Here is an 18358-nt window from a genome sequence, read left to right as displayed (position 1 = left end):
TGCAGATTTTATGATTAAGAATGGTTTACAGCTACTCAAGCATTTTCATCTACTTATTCTGCTAGGCTGATCACAAAGAACCACACGCTGGACTCATTACTCACCGGCTTCAGCGCGCATTTCCTCCCTCACCCCCTCAAGGAAGGCCGCTCCTGGCGCCTCAGCAGCCGACCCTGTTTCCTGAGATCCTCAACCTGGATAATAGAGAGAGACAAAGAAAGAAGAGGGAGGGAGGGATATGATGAGTGCCATATAGCACTGTGGCATAACATGTTTACTTAAGTATTGATCTCTATAAGCACATAAAAATGAAGTACGCTGGCCTACATGAGCCCCTATCGGCTTTGCTGCCTGCCTCCATCCCCTTCTACCACATGTTTTACATGAATGTATTCACTTACTCCAGCATTTTCCCCTTTCTGTGCTGGAAGCCTCGCTATCTATCTACTGTACCTGGGACAATGGGGGGATGAAGTGACATGGCCAGCATCACAAGGAGGAGTGTGGGATTGAACTCACAACCCCAGGGTGCTGAGGCTGTAGCCTATCAGCAGTGCCCCACATTAAAGTTTGCATGACTTTATTTATCTGGTCAAGCAATATTTCCTGTCCTGGTGAGCTTACAATCATGCAGCAGGGACAATAAAATAGTTTGGTCAAAAGTAGCAGCATGGATTTAAACCCCCAACGTCAGGGTACTGACGCTGTCACTTTAAACGTCATGCCACTATCTCCCTAGACCAGCAGATTGATACATACGGGAAAGGAAAGTTGTAGGTACTTGAAATGACATAGGAGCACTTTAATATATTATTTTTCCTTTAGCAAAGTTGATTTCAAGATGTTTCTATTACAAATGCCATGCTGGTGACCCTAAAATTACTTGTATGCATGTTGTGAATGGGATAGATGTGCTATAGGAGCTGAATTTTCATTTGAAATTCTACTACTGCTCCTTTGGGAAGTGCTTTAATTTTAGTATTCAAAGTCAAAGATCTATTATGCACAATTGTAGTTTTAAAAAGGAATCAAGATTTACCCACAAAAACATGATCAATTTGATTGAGACAGGTTTCCATCATCATTACTTTTTACATGATTATTTGTGAGGGCCTGACTTGGAATACTTACATCCCTGGGACAGGACACTCTTCTATTATTCTGCCGGGTAAGGCGGTTCCAGGACTCTCTATACTGCAGGTAAGACCTGCGGTGGCCAGGAACCACAAAGTAGTGGTGCTCGTGTGCCAGGAACAGCCTGGCCAGCAGCCTGGAGTCCTCAGTAGAAAAATTTGGCTGTCTCCTGGCAGCCATTTTAGGGGAAATAACTATGTATGAAGAACGGGCGATTCTATGATGTCACAACGCAAAAAACGCGATGACATTTTTTGTGCCGCCTGGGCGTGCTTGCAGAGTCCGCTCCACGCTACATAAACTCTGAAGATTACACACTGTACCACGCTGAAATCGCAGTTATAAAAACAAATATAGCAGAATGCTTAGAAACTTACCATGTAAACCTCATGGGACTTCAACTCCCCACATGTATTTAAGTTCACATATTTTAGCTTAGCTAACTAAGGCACGTTTGTGCACCAGCTCTCATAAGTGTAGGGAATTCCAGAGCCAGGTCAGGTTTTCAGGATATCCACAATAAACATGCATGAGATGGATTGGCATGCACTGTCTCCTTGCATGTTTAGTGTGGATGTGCTGAAAACTTGACCTGGCTCTGGCTGTGGAGGACTGGAATTTCTTACCCCCTGTTCTAGAATATTTATTTACTATCAGTACATACTGCTTGGCTTTAGCATTGTGGTACGGATGAGGGGTTTTAAAACGTGACACAATAGGCTGCTTCAATAATCTAAGAATGGCTGCTGATAATTAAAGCTCAACCCAAGCAGTATGCATGTTTGTTTGGGTGGGTGCAAAAAAGAGAATATTATGTCTTTGGTAACCTTAGTCAGGACTTGAACCTCTGACCTTTGGAAGATATACACAGTGACTTTAAGAACTGAGCTATGTTGGGGATTTGGGAATGGGAGTCTCCAGAAATGGCTTTAGGTACAAGCTTGACAAGGAGCAATAATTGCAAGTGTCTATAGGTGTATTTGATCTGAGAACACCCAATGAATGTCCAAGCAGATTTCAAAATTCTAACGGCTTCTATGACGTCAGACGCTACTTCGGCGTCCATTGTATGTAAGGAGCTCTAAAAAAAACCATTATTTTGTCTCCTTTAGACTCCCGTGCGTTCGTGCTTCTGGTGCTTGATTTGTGATATTGTGACTTTGTACTGTGATCTTATTGTTTCTCCTTTCCCCCATCTTCTCCCTTTTGTTGTGTACTTGTCAGTTGGTGTCTTTGGTCTGGTGTTGATTTGAGAGATGGCTGACTACTTTGAGTTTGTCTTACGTGTGGTGGCTGCGCAGAGGAAGGGGTCCGGCCCCGGGCCTGGGGTGTGAGCAGCTTAGAGGCAGAGGAAGGGGTCCGGCCCTGACCCTGGGGCATGGCCAGGTTAGAGGCAGAGGCCCAGGCCGACGCCGACGCCAGGCCCCCAGGGTATATAGGCCCAGGGCGAACTTCCTTGATATGACAGATGAGCGGTGTATTGGTCTCTTTAGATTTAATCGGGAGACCATAGTTCATCTCTGTGAGCAACTGCAGGTGGATTTGGAGTGCACCACTCTTAGGGGACATTCCCTTCCAGTTTATGTACAAGTAACTACAGCCTTGAGGTTTTTGGCTACAGGAACCTTCCAAAGGCCCCTGGGAGCTGGGGCTGGCATCAGTCAATCGTCTGTATCCAGGATAATCAATAAGTTTTTGGAAGTCTTTTTAAGGCGTATTGCTATGTATATCCAGTTTCCGATGAGTGAGGCAGAGCGGCGACGCACAATGAGGGGTTTTGCTCAACTGGCACATTTCCCCTCTGTCCTGGGAGCTATAGACTGCACACACATAGCACTCAGACCACCTGCTGAAACTGAAAGGCAATTTAGGAACCGGAGGGCATATCATTCCATGAATATGCAGGTGGTCTGTAGTGATACCTTGGAAGTGACAGATGTGTGTGCCAGCTTCCCAGAGTCCTGCCACGACGCTTATATCCTGGCCCACTCCGGTCTAGGTGGCAGGTTCCAGAGGGGTGAAATCCACGGTGGATGGCTGGTTGATGAGTTAACATACTACTGCAGATAAAGCTTTGCTACATTAACCGCCTTTCTCTCATTTTACCACAGGGTCATGGCTAACTTTGGAGGATGATGCAGAACAATGGACAACAGATATGTGCCCCTTTTCTAATATTGTTTCTCCTTGTAGGTGATCGTGCCTATCCCCTGAGGACATGGTTGATGACCCCAATTGTGTGTCTCCCAACAGCCAGAGGAGGAGCGATATAACCGGGCCCTGAACACCAAAAGGACCATCGTGTAACGTGCGTTTGGGTTGCTCAAGTCCCGCTTTAGATGTCTACACCACTCAGGAGGGCAACTGCTCTACAGGCCCGACAAGGTGTCCAAGATGTTTGTTGCCTGCTGCATGCTACATAACCAAGCGCTGAGAAAACAGATGCCAGACCCTCCTGAGCCGGTCCAAGACAGTGATAATGATGAGGACATCCAACCTAGATGCAGACCTCTACCTGAGCAAGAGGAGCTTAGGAGAGGGCAGGTGGTCAGGGACAACCTAATAAGAGCCCATTTCTTGGGATAATGATGAGTATATTTATGTGAACCCCAAACAGCTTCTCTCTTTCTCTGTCTGTCTCTGTCTCTGTCTCATGTGAGTGAATGTGATCATGCCTCTTTCTCTAGGCAGCAGTTAAAGCTCAGATGTCCCTGACCACCAAAGCAAGAAGTTATTGGTAGCAGCTCAAGTATTAAAGGTAGAATAATAGGTAAGAAACAAATATAGCTATCTTTGTTTTTGGCCTCATTCACTATGTTGCTCCTGTATATCATTCCATTAGCAGGCTTTATGATGAATTGCCCACATGTAAAATAGTTAACAGCTTTCATACTCTTGTTGCAGGTTGGATGTCTAAGACTTTCATCGTCACCATACAAGGGCATCGTAATGTGCTTCTTGATGGCCTGGTAAGAGCTAGCAGTTTAGGACCTCTTGGTTTTTTGTTGTTTTACCAACAACAAATCGTATATCAACACATGCTGGTGTTAGGTTAGCATGTGTGTTGATTGAACACCCCCTTAGTTTTAGATATAAATGACATCTATAGTAGAAGCTCAGAGAAAGCCGATTGGATGACCTATACTGTTAAAATGTTAAACTATGGCTATCAGAAGCATATATGCTGCTCAGCTTTCCACATCTTGTAGGAGTTAATGATGGTATTGGTCTACAAGTTTCTGTGTAGCATAAGACTATAGCACCCCACCCCCTCCCTTCTCCATGCTGGTACTTCAAGTTCAACTGAAGCTATAGGGTAACTGTAGGTATTATGACAGTTTGAGGTGGGGGACTTTTCCAATGTATTAACATGCTTCCCCTCTTTGCAGGTGTTGGTGCCCAGCTGACCTCCTCCTCCTGTGGCTAGCATCTCATCGTGAAGCTGTTCCTGTGATACGGGCGGATCCTGTGACCTATTCCTGATACTTGTGCATAGGTAGGTACGAGACATTTGTTCTCACTTCTACTAACCTTCAACATTCCAAACAGTGTGTGTAGGTTCCTAGCTCACATATGGACTCTGTAACAAGGAGGTCGGTTTTATTTCCCTTGCTTCTATGGCAGAAACCTCTGGCCTTTATTCTCTGACCTCCTTACTTTCCTTTCTTCCAGTGCACCGAAGAACATTCTACATCTCTGATCTCTCTTCCTTTTCCTACAACCTGCCTTACCCTACCATGAGGAAATCTTAATATTTCACAGGCACTGACATTGTACCCTTTCCTCCTGTAGGCTGGGAGTTGATTTGGACCTAGGAGTGGCTTACTCTGTATACCGGTGTAGCTGTGATCCATCTCAGTGAACTGCAGTTGCATGATGTTACACTTTCACACCGCTTTTCAGGACTTTGCAAGGATTGTACATTTGAGTGTCAATGAAATGACATGATATTCTACAATAAAAATCTTAAACCATTTAAGGATGTTGTGATTACTTACCAAAGGAATGCCAGGGCCCAGTCTGATACATTGAGTAATGCACAGGCATTATTGTTTCCTTAGGTACTGCTGTAAATGGATCACTCTTATCACATTGATCATTGTCTGAGGGCCAGGTTGGAAAGGTAAGAAGTGGGGTAGCAAACTGGTGTGTGTGGGGGGGGGGGAACTAGGGGTTGTTATGTCTCCCATTTGCTCACCGGTCCAATGACATGAGCTCAGAGCTTGCAAATAGCATAATTAAGAAGATGGCATTACTAGGGAGGACGGACAAGGTGGTATTGTTCCATCTTGTGGTTTGTAGGGAAATATTTTCCTTCTTACACACCTGGGTTTCACTACTCTTCCGTTCCACACATAGCCTTCTGCTTACATTGCATATCATCTCACCTCATCTAGCTACAGTTGCATAACATTACCCTCACCTGCTGCATTGTTAGATTATACATCTGAGAAACCCACACAGGAAACATATAAACCAGTATAAACCTATCATGTCACAATCAACTCAAAAAAAGCATTTCTGGCTCACCAGGTTAATGCACCTGATGCAACCTCTTAAGGTCACCGGTTCAACTCCCAACCTCACCATCACTCTTTTGCACAGCGTGCATCAGATACATTCATTTGCTCTCAGCTACAAGCCATTGTGGTAGGAATGGATTTCCTGCTATGCAATATCCGCGCAGGGCAACAGATAGAAGAGTTTGACTAAAATGTCAGAGGGCATGGATAGGTATTGTAGGAAGGTGTACATATTTTGATGTATCCAAAGACATTCCGGTTGGTATCTTCAGCTTGGCTGGTTGTGGTGTTATGCTGCAGGAGTGTGTGTTGGAGTGGGGGAGGGGGGTTTAGGATGACAGAGAACAGGCTGCTGAGAAGTGCTGGGTTTTCTGGTAGAAAAATGAATATCAAATATGCACTAACCACACTCAAGACCTGAACCCCTGACGTACTGAAGACAAATGCAGTGCTTTAAGGCATAGAGCGAACTTCATTTAGAAGTTGGTAACGGAGCTTCTACAGACTAAGCAAATGACAACTGGTTTCTAGTAATATCTTTGAGAAGGAAAGGAATTGATTAAAAGTCAGATGTTTGGCCAATCAGATTTTTATGTTTGTCTAGCTACTTAGGTGTCTTTGTTAGCGAACAGCTCAGGCAAAACTGATTTCTTCTTTTGGTGATTATCCATTAACTATTTCTCCATTCCCCAGGGTCATTAGCAGGTCTGAGTTTTAGCCGAAAAACAAAACCTAGGCGTGCTTATAGATCTGCTGTAACGCCATTATTGCAGCATAGAGGACGCTGAACGTTAAGCGCAAAGAACGCCTCTTTTCCGCATACAACGCCTAAACGGAATAGATTCTTTCAGTAGCACAGTAAATAATGTGTGAGCATGGTCCGGTTTTGACTCCCTCAACTCCTTCAGCTGACACAATACTCATTTGAATACAAATTACAAGATACAGACCAATCACATCTCATTTTCAACTCAAAAAGCACATTAGCAATACCAGATACAAAACATTAGAGAAGATGAACTTGCGTGTGATCAAAACAGCACTTTTGGACTCCGAGTCACATGTATTCAACCATACTTGAGAATATGGATTTGGGGGTCAGTGAAAGCAGTGCTTTAAACCATTGAGCTACCACTCTTTTGTGTCAGCTATCTGTGAGATGATAGCTAAGCAGATTATACCTTGGCACATCACTAAGGTATGCTATGACAGGGGAGGCAGAGACACTTGAGTAAAAGGTGCTATAGCTCAGTGAGTAAAAGTGCTGTACTGATCATCTGGAGATTGTGAGTTCAACTCCTGGCTTGTCTTTTACTTGTGGCATATCTACCTTCCAGGTGCACCTTGATGATGCTTTCCACGTCTTATAGGAGTTGATTATAACATTACTGTACAACTTTCTGTGTAGCATGAAAACTAAACCTCCATGCTGATAATTTGAGTTCAACTCATCTTATATATCTCCTTTTAAACATGGCATATTTTGTTAGTGTTTATAATGTGAAGGTATACAATTCTGAAATCATGAAGAAAATATATATAAATCAGCAGTGTTTTGTCTCCTACCAGACCTCATTGTGAGATCATCAAGCCGCACCTTCAAGGTAGTATGCCAAAATTAAAAGATGTGCTGGGTGTAGAACTCACAACCTCTGCATGATTAGCACAGGCCTTTAACCCATAGAGCTACACCAGCTTCTATTGTGATGCATCTCACTGCCCTTTCATATCATACTTGACTGACCTGCCTATGTATCATCTCATTAGCTATCATGTCACACTCAACTCAAAGAAATCATTTCTGGATCACCAGGTTAATGCACCTGGTCCAACCTCTCAAAGTCACTGGTTCAACTCTCACCAACCCTCTTTTTCACTGCTACCTATTAGCTCTCAAAGGAGTATATATATATGGTGGACTTTGCTGTTTTCAGGGTTAGGGTTAGGGTTGTAGCTCAGTGAGTAAAAGCGCTGTACCAATCATCCAGAGGTTGTGAGTTCAACTCCTGGCATGTCTTTTACTTGTGGCATATCTACCTTCCAGGTGCACCTTGATGATGCTTTCTACCTCTTATAGGAGTTGATTATAACATTAGGGATAGGGATAGGTTATATGCTGCAGGAGTGTGTGTCGGGGTGGAGCAGGGGGGGTCTAGGATGACAGAGAACAGGCTGCTGAGGATTGTTTTATTTTTGCTTCTGTTTTTTCTAGTTGTTATTCTCATGGAGCCCACGTTCCCGCACAGCATGGATGGCGGCAGTGCCAGCAATGCCAGGAGCGGGCCAGGTCCAGGGTGACTTGAGGTGGGTTGAGGCAGCCAGCGTCGGTGCAGGCAGCCTCGGAAGGAATCCCTCGAGGTGGATGTCGACCTCCGCAGCTGTGGGTGGCTGCAGAACGTAGTGCCTGCTGGCTGCGGCAAGCCACGGCGGCAGTTGGCTGTGGCCTGGCTGGAGGAGGACGAGGAGGAGCTACAAGAGCTACACTGAGGTAGGAGGTGAGGAGAGAGACAGATGGGAGGATGAGGGAAAGGGGGGGTTGGAGAAACACTGCAGCCCTTCTTCCTTTGTTTTATCTCCCCCTGACAAAAAAGCCCAAAACAAAGGGTCAAAAATGGAAATCTTAGATTTAGCATTCCTCCACTTTCCTCCCCCACACCCAAAACAGAAGCCTCTCCCCAAAGTGTTATAACGTGGCCACTTATTTTCATGCTGATATTTTAAGGCAGAAATGGGTACGCCTGTCAGCCTTGCATACCTTTCTACACCAAGCAAGTGATGGCTCTTACCCAACGGCAAAAGCAGCAGACTAGGCTAAAGGAAGCCCTCGCTGGGTTCTAGAATTATATGTCTGTCTCTCTCCCTGACTGCTAGTCCTTTTGATGTTGGGAAACAGTAGTCAGATAGGTGTTCCACTAAATCCACACAATTCTCCACCTGCTCAATGTCCTACCAATCTCACTCAATTATTGCCAAATCTCTATCACAGCAGCCTCAAATCCATAGGTACCTCTTTCATTTCAGATTTTAGGGCATGGAATCAAAAATTGAAATCCTTTGTAATGACCTCATCATTACTGAACACGCGGGGCAAATCATTGTCCTCTTCAGAGTCGGACTGCCTCGATGTCATTTGTCAGGCCACTCAATTTCTCTCCCAGCGTCCTCCAGTCACTTGCATTTTCAACAACGCATTTGAATTTCTCAAGACGGAACCTTAGTGAGCCGGGGGAGGAAGGTCACCCAAGCCTCGCGCCTCAGATGAAAAGGTTCATTTTTTAGGGACTGTATAAGCTGATCAGGGACAGTCTTCAGCGGCTCGGAGCCCTCCTCCCGGCTGGGCAGAAGGAGGAGGCTTTGGCAGTGGTGGTTTTGGTGGTGAGTGAGGGCGGGAGGGGGCAGTCGCCAGCTGTGCTGTGTGTCTCCGAGTTGCCTGGCTGCCGCATCTGCACTTCTGCTGGCCACAGACCTACTGATCACAGATCAGAGATCACGGAGGTACGCAGGTAAGTGCGCATGCGCGGCTAGGGTTTTATTATATAGGATATAGACCTATCGCATCTCATTTTCACCTCAAACACATTAGCAATACTATACACAATACATTACAAAGTTGAGCTTGCGTTTGATAAAATAAACATCATAATTTGTATTACATTTATTGAACCATACTTAAGAATATGGGTTTTGTATCCATGACAGCAGTGCTTTACACCATTGAGCTACCAGTCTTTTGCATCAACTGACTCTGAGATGATAGCTAAGTAGATTATACCTTAGCACATCACTAAGGTATGCTATGACAGGGGAGCCAGAGACACTGGAGTAAAAGGTGCTATAGCTCAGTGAGTAAAAGCACTGTATCAATCATCTGGAGGTTGTGAGTTCAACTCCCGGCTTGTCTTTTACTTGTGGCATATCTACCTTCCAGGTGCACCTTGATGATGTCACAATGAGGTCAGCATTGTGCTGCTGGCTACTTCCTCTTCCTATGAACTAGAAGCCACATTCAGGTCTGATCTGTGTTTTTATTTTGTTTCTAAGTTGGGCCAGTGTAAGTTATGGAATTTACATTTGGTCTGAAGAATGAGCTGATTGTAGCAATGTTTTAAGACCAGGAGAGTGTTATTTATAGCAAGATATCACATCTAAACTATCCTCTCTCAAATAATGTCTCTGGGAAATCCAGAGAAAGCTCATTGGATGACTTAGGGTGCCTTTCCTGCCAGTCTTTGTGGAACTTAAACTAGGTTTATCAGAAGTCTATATGATGTTCAAAGTCCGATCCTTTCCACTTCTAATAGTAGGTGAGTAGAACATTACTGTGCAACTTTCTGTGTAGCATACATCTATAGTTTCCCACCTTCCATACTGATAATGTAAGTTCAACACCCACTCGGTACATTTCATCTTCTAGTTCTCTTTTTAAACATAACATATTTTTTTACTTTGTATTAATGATAAACTCTACAATTCTGATATCATAGAGGAAAAAGATACAACACAGCAGTGTTCTCTGTCTCCTAGCAGAATTAACTGCCATTCCCTACCTATAGGGCATAGCATAATCAAATCAGAATAGTTATTAGTGCCTGGTTTGTTGTCTAGCACAGCTGTTAGCATGTCATCCTTTTCAATATACTCACTGATATTCCCAGATCAACTCCCACTAAAACTAATATATTACAAAAAATATATAGTTTACAAAATGGTATACTGTGTTTTGATTTTCCTTTTCATCACCCTATATTTTGGGTTAATTATGTGAAAGCTTACAATGCTGAATGACTGATAATAAATCAGTAAAGAGTACTTCTTTATATATACTTATATTAAAAAACATCGTACAGATGTCTATCTGGCGTCTAAGCACGGCCATGTAGAGACGTCTAGATGACGTTTCAGAAAGCCGGGTCTACCCTGCGCTCAATGTCTATACAGACGTCTAGCAGATGTCTAAGTATCGCTGATTGACACTTCCGCGCTACGGAAGTCTAAAGCATGCCTAAGTTTAGACGTATTATAGAGAATTTACCCCAAAGTGCAGAGAACAAGCACTATAAGGAGACATGTTTAAACAGTTGTCAAGAATATTGTAAATAATGAACAATAAAATCAGCATAACAATGAGCTCATAGGAGCCATAAACCATGCAGAACAGATTAAGGATGTGCCAATGGACAATATGTAGTTTAGAAAATATCAGGGCCCATTACTAATATGGAGAATCAAACAGTCAGAGGTCAGCATTCATCCACTAGAAAAAGTACAAAAATTAAATTCATCCGGGTGAGAGAGGTGAGAGGGGAGCAGAATGGAGGTACGAGAGGAGTAGGAAGAGAAAAGGGACTGTGAAGGGTAGGGATATACAGTCAATAATTCAATAGCACCAAAGGATAGAACCAACATACAGTAAGATAAAACCGTTTCAGCAGGAGGAGAGAGGGAAAGAAACAAAGGAGGGAAATCAAGGGAAGACAAAAGATTCAAGAATATTGAGATATTGAGAATTCATAGAGCAAAACATTACATTGGTATCCTTAATAGTAATTACAGGATAGACATATAGCATTAAAAAAAAAAAAATTCATGACTAAAAATTCATGTTAGTATATAGGCTTATAACTAAAGTATAATTGTAGAAGAATGTGTACTATGACAACCTAAAGAGAGGGTTTCACTATAACCCTCCCCACGAAATCTTCTATGTCCAAACTGCTCAATAAGCTTCCTTCAGGCCCTCAGAGGTGCCACCAGATGCTCAATAATATCTCATAGCAACTGGCTTTACGCCCCCTATCGTCATTGGGTCATTAATTTTTAGAGATTTTTTTGTGCAATGCTATAGTTTGCTTGTGTGTTCATTCAATAATTAATAAAATTTGTTACACTTATCTTGGGTGGTTCAGCCAAGAGGGACAGAGTACTGCCAACATGTTTCACCCTATCCGGGTTTCCTCAGGGCACAATCCCTCAAAATTATGTAACTCTATACGACATGGCCACCCAAATAATCTTGGATAATTTTATATTTAGCCTTCAGCTTCCTCTGCCGCCGGACACCTCCCCCATCAGGTCAGCTGATGCTTCATTTAAACAAGAGGGGAAGAGGAGAGTGAGATTAGGTAGATTGTATATACTTTTTGAACAGATGTATTTTGATTTCTTTACAGAATGCTTTGAGGTCAGAGGTTGTGGTTAACAATCTGGTGATGGAAAGTTTGAGTTTTGCTGCTTGCGTTGCTAGGAGATTATCATATAGCTTTTTGTGCTGAGTGCCTTTGAGTGGTGGGTATGAGAATGGTGTCAGTGTTCTTCTTGTTCTGGGTGGAAGGTTACGATTTAGGCGATTGTTTAGATAGGCAGGTGCAGTACCGTTAATTACTTTGAAGAGTAGACAGTATAGTTTGAATTGAATTCTGGCTCGAATTGGTAACCAATGTGAGTCTAGGTAGGCTTTGGTGATGTGGTCAAATTTTCCAAGGGAGTAGATTAGTCTGAGAGCTGTGTTCTGAACGGTCTGTAGTTTTTTGATCATGTTTGTGGGGCATGGTAGATATAGGATATTGCAGTAGTCCACAAGACCTAGTACCAGGGATTGTACAATGATCCTAAAGTGTTCTTTGTCAAAGAATTTCCTTATTTTTCTTAAGTTGCGCATTGTGAAGAATGCTTTTTGTTTTGTTGATTTGAGTCTAGCAAACGTTTAGATATGTAAAGAATTCCATCAGTTCCTCTGTTCCTCCATTCCAGATCATAAATATATCATCTATATGTCTTATCTAGAGTTTTATTTTTTCAAAATGGCTGGAGGAATATACCCAGTCACGTTCAAATTTATTCATAAAAAGATTAGCGATTGAGGGGACCATTGTTATGCCCATCGCCATACCAGATTTATGGTGGAAAAGATAGTTTCCATCTTTAAAAAACTTTCTTGTAAAACTATAGTCACTAACTTCGTGATGAATTCTGTGGGTACTATTATTGGATGAGCTCTTTTTTCTAAAGTTTATTGAATAATAGTAATCGCTTCATCTTGCGGAATGATGGTATATAAAGAGCACAGTATAGAGTAGACTGAATGAAACAAATGGAAACTGAATTAAGTGTCCAAATAACAAATTCTGAAATTAACAAAAATGGTGGAACACTTTGATTCGTATATAATGTTATTTAAATCAAGGGAAAAAAAGACCTCAAAATACCCCTGGGAATGCAATCATAGGTCGCAACCTCTTTGGGGCTGGGTATCATTACTGATCAAAAACCCTTGTATTTAATTTTATGTGATTGAATTTTAAATTTTTTGAACTCTTTCGTGATAATTCTTAAATAACTCAATAAATAATATTGTGATTAAATATCTAATTTTCTTCTTTTAGATGAGCACTGAATAACCAGCAACTATATATTCACAATTCACATGGTTTTTATCTGGCTTTTTCTATGAAATACTATCAAGCACTTATCTTGATAACCCAACGGAGGTCCAGTGATGATATCCAACCCCAAAGAGGTTGCAACCTATTGATTGCATTCCCAGGGGTATTTTGAGGTCTTTTTTTTCCCCTTGATTTAAATAACATTATATACGAATCAAAGTGTTCCACCATTTTTGTTAATTTTGATATATAAAGAGTAGACATCAATCATCACCATTATAGAATGTGGGTTCATCAAGTTTCTGTAAAAATTCTGTCATATCTTGGATATAAGAAGATGTTTGTTTAACAGAACTCTGTAGGAATTTGTCTACATATATTGAAGAGGCTTCAAGAAATTCCCCTTGGTTTGAAACAATCGACCTCCCTGGAGGGTAGGTCAAGAAGCCAGTGTCTAATGCATGTCTTGTTAGTTTATTAATTTTAGATTGTAGATTTTTTGTGGGATCTATATCAAGAATTTCATAATCCTCACTAAAAAGTTGTCTATGGGCATCCTCAAGATACATTTCCCTGCTTAGCAGTACAATTATCCCTCTTTATCTGCCTGTCTTATTACTAGATTTATATCCTTTTGAAGAGTTTTCATGGCTGCCTTTTCTTTTCTGTTAACATTATAGTTCTATTTGTGACTACCTTTTTCTTTTTTCTCAATATCTGCCATGATAAGTTTATGAAATGTTTCCAATACTGGATCCACAGGGCTCGGCAGAATCCATATAGATTTAGGAGTAACAACTGAACTATCAGATTGCAGTTCAGTGGAGCTCTCATTAGCAAAAAAAAACATTTTTATACGTAAAGTACGAAGGAATTTTTCAACATCAATTTTAGTCTGAAAGTGATCAGTTGGTGTTGGGACAAATGATAAACCTTTCATCAGTACTTTTCACTCATCAGCTGTCAATTGGTGACGAGACAAATTTATTACAGATATTTCATTTGTATGTTGATTATATCAATTATCTTTTAAGGGTATCATTGCCCTCTCTATGATCGGGATCTGTGGTCTTTGATTTTGATTTTGACCCTGACCTCTACCACTGCTTCTTCGCCATCTGCCTCTGTTGGTATTGTGGTCTTGGGCCTAAAAAATCATCATCTGAATTGGAGCTGAAATTAGAAGATTCGGATGTTTAATCAAATGTAACTCTCTTATCACCTGGAGTTTTATTGGGTCCTTTTGATTTTAACAATGGGTAGAATCTGTGTTAAAAATAGTCTTGCTCATGTCTTTTAAATTTATCTTTCTTTACACTTCCCCCTCTGTATTCACAAATTCTGTATTATTTGTGGTTTTAAACCGCTTATTCATGGTTTTAAACCTAAAAATACTTTTTCTTATTTTGGGCTACTTTAAACCCTGAAAGCCCCCCTTAAGCCTTACCTGGTAGTCTAGCGGGTTTTCAGGGCAGGAGCGATGATCCCACGCTCCTGCCCTGTGCAGATCACTCACAGGAAATGGCTCGAGAGACTATGGGAGCTCAAGGCAGCCATTTCCTGTGAGCCAATAATCAAAACAAACTTTGTGGATGTTCAGCAGCACTTCTAAGCTGCTGTGCATTCAGAGCTCAAAGGGGCATGTTGGGAGATATGTTATGAGTAGGAATCAGGAAGGCTTCTACCTGGACATCCTGAAGCAATAATCAGCTCAGGTCAGTGCCATCTTCAAATATTTTGCCATAGGAAAGTATGTTCAAACACCAGTGGCAGAGGAGTCCTTTTACTAAGGTACGCTAGCCATTTTATCCTACGCTAAATGCTAACGTGTCCTTAGACTATAATGGATGCATTAGCATGCTAATATTTAGTGCGCGTTGAAATGGCTAGTGTGTCATAGTAAAAGGACCCCAGAGTTTCTTCACCAGTGCCAATCTAACAGACCCTATTCCTCCTGTGATCTTCTTAAAAGCTTTCTTTGTTTCTGTTCCAGAAACGGTCAGGGAAATCCTCAAAGATCTCATCATAGGGAGATTAATTATTGGTGTCAACAACAGGGGCAGAACTTAAATCATCAAATCTGAATAACCAATTTGCATTCCTCTGTTGGTATCCTGGCAGCTCCCTTACTCTTTGCCTCATCCAGTCTCTGATCAGTTCTCTATTTTATGGGATAGTTTGCTAATGAATTCATGAAGACAACGCTTCACAATTGACCTATAAGGGGATGGAAAATGAACACTACATTTGAAGGACTCATTATTCAGATACATTTATTTCTCTTTTCTAGGCACTTCCACAGTCTAAATGCAGCCAGAGCTGTCCTCCTGGTCTCAGGAAATCAGCCATTAAAGGAAAGCCCGTCTGCTGCTATGACTGTATTCCATGTCCAGATGGAGAGATCTCCAGCCAAAGTGGTAAGTTATATGTGCATATTAACTGCCTATAGATAGATACACATTATGAAGATATTTAACCAAAAGGAAAATGAGCAGTTTTGAATTCTATATATTTACTTTTCAACATTGTTTTAAACATACTTTGGTGTATACAATTAAAACATCCATTTATTTTTTCACAATTTATTTTTGCACAATACGCATTAGAAACATAGAAACATAGAAAGATGACGGCAGAAAAGGGCTATAGCCCATCAAGTCTGCCCACTCCACTGACCCACCCCAATAGTCTAGATGCTAGTGACTCGACCTACGTAGGGATCCCACGTAAGTGTCCCATTTTCTCTTAAAGTTGAGCACGCCGGTGGGCTCGACCACCTGCACCGGAAGCTCATTCCAGTGGTCCACCACCCTTTCCGTGAAAAAATACTTCCTGGTGTCACTACTAAATTTCCCTCCTCTAAGTTTAAGCGGATGCCCTCTTGTGGTCGAGGGTCCTTTGGGGAAGAGAATGTCATCTTCCACCTCGACACGTCCCGTGATGAACTTAAATGTCTCAATCATGTCCCCCCTCTCCCTGCGCTCCTCTAGAGTGTAGAGCCGCAGTCTGCTCAGTCTCTCTTCGTACGAGAGACCCTTGAACCCCAAGACCATCCTAGTGGCCATCCGCTGAACCGATTCGACTCTAAGCACGTCTTTACGGTAATGTGGCCTCCAGAATTGCACACAGTATTCCAGATGAGGTCTCACCATGGTTCTGTACAGCGGCATTATGACTTCTGGTTTCCGACTGACAAAACTTCTATTGATACATCCCATCATTTGCCTTGCCTTGGATGTGGCCTTCTCCACATTGTCATATTAAAAAATAGTTCTCATCCCTCTGTTCCCTCTAATTGGTGATGTCAAGTGGATGGTGCCGAGGGGTACCAGTGGATGAGTGTCTTAGATAAAACAATAGCTCAGCAAGATCCTGATACTAGGTTAAAAAAAAATGAGCTTCAATTGTTCTCATTATTGCAACTAATCTACCCAAAGTAGTCATAGGAATATAACAACAATCAAATTGGTCAGACCAGTGGTCCATCTATCCCAATTTCCTGTTTCCAACAGTAGCCAATCCAGGTAGAAACCCAAATAGTAGCAACATTCAGAACTACCTATCCAGGGCAAGCACTGGCTTCCTCTATGTCTGTCTCAATAGCAGACTATGGATTTTTTTAAATAGGAATTTGTTGAAATCTTTCTGAAACCCAGCTATGCTAACCACTATAACATCATCTGGCAATGATTTCCCGAGCATAACTATTCTTTGAGTAAACAAACATTTCTTCCTATTGTTTTAAAAGTATTCCCATGCAATTTAATTGAGGGGGGATTCTAAAACCAGTGCCTAAACTTAGGCACAGGTAGGCATCCTACCAATACCTAAATTAATTGAAAAACACAGAAATGACAAAAAATGGCACATTTGATGTGCCTACCAGCACCTAAATAAAAGGTACCAGAATCACTTCTACATAGAGTCTAGGTTGCTGAATGTCATAGTAGCATTAGGCAGCCTAAAGTGCCTACATGGGTTTGAGATAGGCAACTTAAATGTAGGCCCGGAAAACCCTGGCCTTCATTTCAGCCACCTATCTTTGCCACCAGACTGTAGCTTGCCATCAGCTGATCACAGCAGGGGAATTCCCCCTGATCATCTGAGTCAGCAGGACTCACTGAAACTGCAGCTTTGGGGAGTCCTGCTAGCTCAGCTGATTGGGGGAAATTACCCTGCCAAGATCAGCTCAGCCAGATGTGGCTGATCACACCTGACATAATTAGGAGGGATGCCTACTCTCTTATCTAGATGACCCCCCCAACACCCCTATATCCAACATCGGCAGGAGGGATGCCCACTTCTCCTACCTAAACAACCCCTTGTTACCCACCTTACCTTTACACAAACACTGGGAAGAGGGATATCCACTCTCTCCTGCCAGTAGGCCTGCCTTTTCACAATGGTAGGCCTTCCCCTTCCTGGTGTATCCTAGGATGCACTGGGACGTGTCTATGGCCCTGATTGGTCCAGGCATCTAAGGTCCCTTCTAGGAAAGGGGCCTTAGGTGCTTGGGCTAATCAGGGCCTTATGCCCCTACCAGTGCATCCCAAGGTATACCAGGAAGAAGGCCCATCATTGTGAAGAGCTGAAAATGTTGGCAGGAAGGAGTGGATATCCCTCTTGCCTGTGTTTGTGTAGAGCTATGGGGGTAATCTTATTTATATTTAGACAGGAGTGAGTGTGTATCTCTTATGCTTATGTCAGGTGTAGCAGGGGGGTCATTTAGGCAAGGAGTGGGCATCCTTCATGATGATATTGGGTGTGAGGATGTTGGGGCTCTTGTGCCTACTACAACTGGCTAAGCTCATCATGGCTGGGGAATTTCACCTGATCATCTGAGAAGTCAGGGCTCCCCAAAGACCTAAAAATGTAGGAATCAGATTGTGCTAAATCTGGACTGTATGCTGGATGATCCATGACTTCCCACTTCAATTTTCTGAATGTTTCTGATGTGTGAACTGCAGTGTGGGGTCATAGTGTCAGGGACAAATGTCTTAACTTATACTCCTTTGTCAGTTCCTTAGGCTCCCATCTGGCACCCACTTTTTGGAAGTTCAGGCTGTCATGAATCAAGGAATATGCAGACCCCGCACTGACATTCTGCTTTTCTGCCAACTGATCAACCCTAATTCTTCTGGGTTTTTTTGTGAATCATTTCCAGGGCTCTTTCTTCACTCTGTGTGGTAGTAGCTGTTGCTGGTGTCCAGAGTGCATCAGTAACATTCTTATAGCCATTTTCAATCATTTCTATCAACTCATAGATGAGTCTATGAGAGAGAAATTTGTCCCCATGTAGAGCACAGATGCAGCAACAAA

At 42.3% G+C, this 18358-nt stretch overlaps 1 protein-coding gene across 1 annotated transcript in view; it reads left to right on the top strand.

Moving 5' to 3' along the window:
- The window catches only part of LOC117346860 (vomeronasal type-2 receptor 26-like), a 164008-nt gene that overhangs the window by 136025 nt on the left and 9625 nt on the right, over positions 1-18358 (top strand). Inside the window, exon 4 of the mRNA XM_033917028.1 lies at positions 15330-15456. Within this exon, the coding sequence (XP_033772919.1) occupies positions 15330-15456 (127 nt within the window). The remainder of the gene's footprint in view (positions 1-15329; positions 15457-18358) is intronic.

Source organism: Geotrypetes seraphini, chromosome 12 (assembly GCF_902459505.1).
Source record: "Geotrypetes seraphini chromosome 12, aGeoSer1.1, whole genome shotgun sequence".
Lineage (NCBI taxonomy): Eukaryota > Metazoa > Chordata > Amphibia > Gymnophiona > Dermophiidae > Geotrypetes > Geotrypetes seraphini.
Note: the sequence above shows the minus strand (reverse complement) of the source record. Positions and strands in the feature narration are given on the sequence as shown.